Here is a 6,981-nt window from a genome sequence, read left to right as displayed (position 1 = left end):
TTTAGACATTATTTGTATTTGAGGTACCAAGTGTGGGTAGATAATATCAATTCGTTAATGCATGTGTCTATCATTATACTAAACTTTTAGTTTCAATATTTTGTGACATTTTTTGTAAAATTCTTGAATAAGATCTCGTGTAAGAGTATATGATCAGTATGCTGTTATGGTATTTTTGGACTCGTTTCCTCTAGATATTTGCTAAATACATAATTACAAAATATGACAGAGAAGAAGATGAACACAAGCAATCAAAAGACAAACAATGTTTTAGTATCACTTTAATTCTTTATTACACCAAAAAGATGTATATATATTTATTCATATGTTATATATCTTTATATATAACCAGCAACACAACTCAAGTTCACTAGTACGGAGATTGGCCATTGATGTTTCCACTTGAATAATAGCTGCAAATAACGAACCACCAACTATTATTTGTACACTGAACCCTAGCACATCCAAGTTGATTAGAATTACTCCACACTACTTGAGTATAGTGTCCACAAACATGTCCACCAGCACAAGTATTTGTGGCATAATCATAATAAGCCTTCTGAGCTACCCATAAATTCACTGCTGCAGTGCCTGAGAAGGTACCACTACCTTTAGCAAGGTTCTCACCATAAGGTCCACCAGAATTGACAAGATTGCAGTCGGCTTTCCTCTGGTTAGCATAGTTTTGAGCATAGGCAGCCATAGTGGCATTCCATATAATGTTTGCAACACCCACTTCAGCACGAGCTGCATTGTGAGTATCTAAGTAATCTTGTTGGGAGTTTTGGGCATTGTTGGGAGTTTTGGACCTTAGTCCCATATATCACTGAGCGAGTAGACTTGCCGAGTTGGGGAAATAACTCGGTGAGTCAGGGAGAGTTAGGGGACTAGAGTTCAAGGCGGAAGTCGCCGAGTTGTTTTTGAGACTCGGCGAGTTGAGTCGGGGTGGCCCCGCGATTCATGCCTGGTGTGACTCGTCGAGTAAGGGGAAGGACTCGACGTGACAGGAGAGGGACAAAGAGAGTCAGTGGACACGTGTAGACTCGCTGAGTCGCCCAAGTGCACTCAACGAGTCGGGTTAAAGTTTGACCGTTGTCTTTTGTTGACTTTTAGGGTTTGGTCAACAGTGAGGCCCTTAAGCCAAGAGAGGGGTAACAAACTGAAAATGAAATGCCCAATTTAAGACAAAAAATAACGCAGTGTCGAAATTGTATTTTCGTTTAAAATTAGTAACTTTTGTTATATTTATCCTACATATTTTTTAGCATGTAAAAATTCAAAGCTACATTGACATTAAAGAGATGGAATAGGCTTTCATTAGCAAGCCTGATGATATCAATTCCACTTGCTCATTCTTCTTTTCCTTTTATTTTTTAAAAAATTTCCTAATATTGTAATAAGTATGGCCATTGAAGTCACGAATACGTAATGAACATACACATTGTTGTCTTTCTATAATCCAACAGCTTGATTGGACAACAAAAGAAATGGAAGGCTATATATGGTTGTAGGAATTCTAAACACATGGAAATCAGGAGAAGAAAATATTACTTGGAAATTGACGCTACATAATTAACCTTTTCTTTGGGTTTAAATCCTCGCCTCTTATATCTTTCCTTCTCGTCTCTCTCCTTTTTTTTGTTCTCATGTAGCAGCCTCAATAGGAAGGTTTATAGGGTTTTTATAGAGGTAGGGGTTGAATATGAATAAACGAGAAAATAGACAAAGGAACCAAGGAAAACCAAGGGTTGCGTGAGTTCTTAAGGCGGCAAGGAGTACCAACTCCGCACCATTTGACGATGGGTGTGGTTGTGGTGAAAATTTTCCAGTACGTCCCTAACTATTTATTACCACATTCTCTATATCCATTTTTTCAGCTTTTATAATATATAAATAAATTATATATACTAAAAAATTAAAAATATTATATAAAAAAGTATGAAGTTTAATTCTCTACAAAAACATAATAATATTTGTATAAAATATATTATTAAAAATAAAATAACATTAGGGGAATCGAAACATGACAATTTCTTTAGGTTTAACCGGAAAAGGAAAAAGACAAATGAAATAGCATCATACATTTTATTCCTACTATCTTCCTACCCATATTAAATGTTGATAAGTGGACTAAAATATTATCGATTTCATTAAACGTGTCATTAAATATGTCACATGTCAACATTTGATATGGTAGGAAGATAAATAGGAATAAAATGTAGGAGGATATTTAATATCTTAAAGGAAAATAAGGGAAAATGAGGTGGAAGTTTACGAATGGTGATTGAAATAAGTTTTACAACTATAGTCCTTGAAGTTTTTCTGTTACTCAATAATCGACCTATATTCCTCTTTTCTCTCTTTACTTAAGGGTTGTTTGATTTTTTTTTGAAGATCTGCGTAACCGCTTGTGTCTGCGCCGCGCAGACATATGTCTTCGCAAAGTGTTTGTTTTTTGGAAGTGCGCAGATCAAAAAACGTCTGCGCGAGGTCTTCCTGGCGCAGACATGCACCACTGTCTTCAAAGGACTTCAGACCCCATTTTAACCTAAACAAACAAAAAAAGACACGGGCCAGCGTGTAGTTTTTTTTTTTTTTTTTGAAAACACATTTTTAATGTTTATGATATGAGATTAAGTTTGAAAAATCAATTTATTTCAACAGTTGCATATGTTAAAAACAAACAGTCTTCTTATTGAAGACTACAGACATTTGGTCCACCTTTTTTTGCCGCAGAGGCTTGCAGAAGTGATCCGCAAACTGCAGAAATTTTGACTTCAAAAAACAAACAGCGGCTTAGTCATTTCATAATTTCTAATAATTATTTTATCTTTTATCTAGGTATATTTTTGTGACACTGTACCCTTTTATCTTAATTTAGTTGTCACTTCAACCTCCTATACTTCGTTAGAATGTTAATTATATCCATTTAATACATTCTTAGTTCGATCATATTCAGTGAAATAATTATTTTGTAACATTTTTTTATTAGTTCATTTTTAGTATTAAAATGTCTATACAACTCAATATTGTGAGTATAACATCCTCATATAATTTAGATGACTTTTTGATATGCCAAAACGTTGTTATTTCGTTGCTAGCGTTGTATGCAACGTTCTTTATATACGATAACATAAACAAACCAAGAACATGACAACGTAACATGTACCGGCCTGTTTTCTTCGTTGCTTCATTTTTTCTTTCATTAAGTGGTTTGCGTAACTTATTATAGTAGAGATAATCTTAAATGTGCATATTCCAAAAGTAGTAATCGTGACATTCAAATTTAACGATCATAGTTTCCTGGCTTCATCCACAACTCTTATACAAATTGCTAGAATTGAGGAATTCAGTAAAAACACAAAAACACATTCACAAAACAATTAAAGACGTGAATAAAATAAAGAACTCACTTATTTAACATGGCTTACTTGATCAAGGAAATCAAGTAACGTCCACTGACAAACTAAAGAGAGATTCTTCTTAACAATAGCCGGCGCACATGCTCTTTGCCTTAAGGTCACATTGGTACAAAGTGGCTTTATGTATAGAGATGAGTTGATATAAAATTTGGTGTAGGTTGGGCCTATTAAGCATCACGAACTAATCTGACCCATTGATCGAACACCACCACCCTTGTAACTATAGTATGCTCAACACCGTAGTGCTCTGCAACTACTTGTGCAACCATACTCCCCATCCTTACACCGCTGCTATCCCAACACCCACTCGATAACTGCCCAACAATTGCTTTCTTACTCCACAGCTGCATAACCCCATGTTTTAGTGGTATGAAGGTTACTATGAAGATCAACTCTAGAAGTAAACCATGAAATTTAAACGTTGACTAAATTTGCAATGTTTAGGAAAACACCATGGTGATTGACTTTTATAATTTTCTCAAATCATTTTGAAACTTCAAAAATAAGACCAAAATTACAAATCGATTTTTTATGGACCAAAACATTTTTAAAAAGCGAAGATTCTAGATGTATTCAAACAGGGGCGGAACACGACTATAAAAACGAGGGGGCCAATACTCTTTTTTCATAATAAATCGTGGTAAATTAGAATATAATTTAACCAAGTCCCAAATCAAAATAACATGACTAGTTTTAAGAATAATAAATTTAATAAGTACAATTATGTTAAAAATTGATTAACATGTCTTGGCTCTTCATATAACTTTTTTATCATACTATTTTTTTAACGATATTTTTTATTAAAAATACAATATTTAACCCTAAGGCACAAAGAAAAGACAATAATAGACTCATCAGAGTTATAGGTAAGGTATAGCATACTAGGTTGTAATTAGTAGTTACAATGTACATAATACCATTAAATAAGAAGAAAACAGGAAGAGATTAGAAACATAAAATCTTTACCTGAAATTAGTGAGAGTGTAGTAGATACATCGCAAGCTATGACAGAACAAACTGATTTAATTGGAGAACCGCGGTGCAAAAAGAGAGCGGAGGTTGATCTGGACCTAGGCGGCTCCGATGATAGAAATTAATTAACGAGGCAGGGAAGAAACAATGATAGGACGGAGAGGAGAGCGGAGAGCCGCATCGGCGGTTATTGAAGATTTTTGCTCCATGGGTGTATATCTGAACGAGGGTTAGATTAAAAAAAATTATTTGATTTGGATCTCAGCATAAATTTAGATATGGTTTGGATATTTGAAAATTTTTGAATTATTTTTCCGTCCAATTGATTAGAGGATTTCAAATATTTCAAAATCATAATTCTTTTTATTTTTTATTTTTTATTTTTTATTTTGATGTCCCTATATTCCTTAATTACTTTGAGAGGTGAAGTGCCATCCTTTTTTGTTTAATTATTCTTGGAAAAATTAATATCGAAATTGGGGGCTTTGAGTGGTTTGCTATCACCTGTTTTCTCTGATTTCTTAGTGAATTTGTAACTCGTTAAATCCAACAAAATACAGTTTATTTGTCTTCTTCTTCTGCAACCTTCATCTGCAACTTGTATGTTTATTTTTGCCATCATCTTATTCATATAAATTATAACTTAGTAGGCAAAAAAGGTGGGGGGCCATTAGAGGTGGCAATCGTGTCGGGTTCGTGTCGTGTCGAAACACTAAATGGGTTGAAAGTGCTTGACCCTAACCCGACCATTTAATTAACGTGTCGTGTCGTGTCAACCCGTTTATTTTTGTGTCGAGTTTCGGGTTAGGGCTATAGCTCGAAATATGTCGTGTCATGTGAGGTTAAAAGATTGAGCATGTTAAAAGAGTAGGAGTTAGGTAGGCAAAAAGGAAAAACTAATACTTTGGAGGCAGAATAGTTGAAGTCATAGCAAGTTCAGATGACAAAATTAAAAGAGTGGGAGTTGGGGAGGCGGATGACAAAGGTCATGAGAATGCGGGAGTGGTGAAAGAGACTGGGTAGTTCGGGAGAGAATGAAAAATTGAAATGAAGTCTTCATCTAGATGACTAAGTCATTTCAACATTACAAAACAATTTAATTTGAAGGCTTTTTTTTACTTATGGTTTTGATTCTGTATCTCTCTAGTTTATTTAAATAATTCAAAATAGTTGCATATAAATAAACGGGTCATTTTCGAGTCATATTCGAGTTAAAATTGTCAACCCTAACCTTACCCATTTAACTTTCGTGTCGTGTCGTGTCAACCCGTTTATTTAAACGGGTTGAAATATCTTACCCAAACCCGTTTATTTCGTGTCGGGTTCGTGTCGGGTTTCGTGTCGTGTCAATTTTTGCCACCTCTAGGGGCCATGGCCTCCCCTAGCCTATTAGTAGTTCCGCCACTGATTCAAAGACCAAAAATGTAAATTTCTCAAATATTGATAAAAATATGACAAGATGCATGGACGATCGTTTAGACATTATTTGTATTTGAGGTACCAAGTGTGGGTAGATAATATCAATTCGTTAATGCATGTGTCTATCATTATACTAAACTTTTAGTTTCAATATTTTGTGATATTTCTGGAAAATTCTTGAATAAGAACTCGTGTAAGAGTATATGATCAGTATGTTGTTATGTTATTTTTGGACTCGTTTCCTCTAGATATTTGCTAAATACATAATTACAAAATATGACAGAGAAGAAGATGAACACAAGCAATCAAAAGACAAACAATGTTTCAGTATCACTTTAATTCTTTATTACACCAAAAAGATGTATATATATTTATTCATATGTTATATATCTCTATATATAACCAGCAACACAACTCAAGTTCACTAGTAAGGAGATTGGCCATTGATGTTTCCACTAGAATAATAGCTGCAAATAACGAACCACCAACTATTATTTGTACACTGAACCCTAGCACATCCAAGTTGATTAGAATTACTCCACACTACTTGAGTATAGTGTCCACAAACGTGTCCACCAGCACAAGTATTTGTGGCATAATCATAATAAGCCTTCTGAGCTACCCATAAATTCACTGCTGCAGTGCCTGAGAAGGTACCACTACCTTTAGCAAGGTTCTCACCATAAGGTCCACCAGAATTGACAAGATTGCAGTCGGCTTTCCTCTGGTTAGCATAGTTTTGAGCATAGGCAGCCACAGTGGCATTCCATACAATGTTTGCGACACCCACTTCGGCACGAGCTGCATTGTGAGTATCTAAGTAATCTTGTTGGGAGTTTTGGGCATTGATGGTGTGAAGAATTGCTAAGGTAAAGAAACAAACAAGTGTAAATGAGAGTTTAAATGACACCATTGCTATAGTTACTTTGTTGGATAATTGATGTTCGATGATGGAGATACATGATTTACAAATGGCCGGTATTTATAGGATGTTATGTGATATTGGATGTTCATTTGGTATGCATGTGCAAAGGTGAATAACGTACGCATGCAATTTAAGCAAAGTCGCCAAAACTTCCCCATCGGACACAAAGGCCTTTGATTTAAATCTTGAAATTACCCAAGTGGCTATTGTCATAATGATAATCACAAATTACGCCCCCATTTG

General features: G+C 34.9%; 2 protein-coding genes across 2 annotated transcripts; both read right to left on the bottom strand.

Moving 5' to 3' along the window:
- Window positions 1-251: 251 nt before the first annotated feature.
- LOC122195217 (pathogenesis-related protein 1A-like) lies at window positions 252-820 on the bottom strand. The gene has a single exon (XM_052765821.1). The coding sequence runs from the start codon at window positions 818-820 to the stop codon at window positions 371-373; it is 450 nt and encodes a 149-aa protein (XP_052621781.1). The 3' UTR covers window positions 252-370.
- Window positions 821-6,066: 5,246 nt separating this feature from the next.
- LOC111904256 (pathogenesis-related leaf protein 4) lies at window positions 6,067-6,747 on the bottom strand. The gene has a single exon (XM_023900033.3). It carries the CDS (start codon window positions 6,724-6,726, stop codon window positions 6,238-6,240), a length of 489 nt encoding a protein of 162 aa, XP_023755801.1. The 5' UTR covers window positions 6,727-6,747; the 3' UTR covers window positions 6,067-6,237.
- Window positions 6,748-6,981: the final 234 nt, after the last annotated feature.

Source organism: Lactuca sativa, chromosome 7, assembly GCF_002870075.4.
Source record: "Lactuca sativa cultivar Salinas chromosome 7, Lsat_Salinas_v11, whole genome shotgun sequence".
In the NCBI taxonomy this organism is placed as follows: Eukaryota; Viridiplantae; Streptophyta; class Magnoliopsida; order Asterales; family Asteraceae; genus Lactuca; species Lactuca sativa.
Note: the sequence above shows the minus strand (reverse complement) of the source record. Positions and strands in the feature narration are given on the sequence as shown.

Coding starts and splice junctions, on each gene's coding strand:
- LOC122195217 (XM_052765821.1), bottom strand. CDS start 820: ATGGGACTAAGGTCCAAAACTCCCAACAATGCCCAAAACTCCCAACAA.
- LOC111904256 (XM_023900033.3), bottom strand. CDS start 6,726: ATGGTGTCATTTAAACTCTCATTTACACTTGTTTGTTTCTTTACCTTA.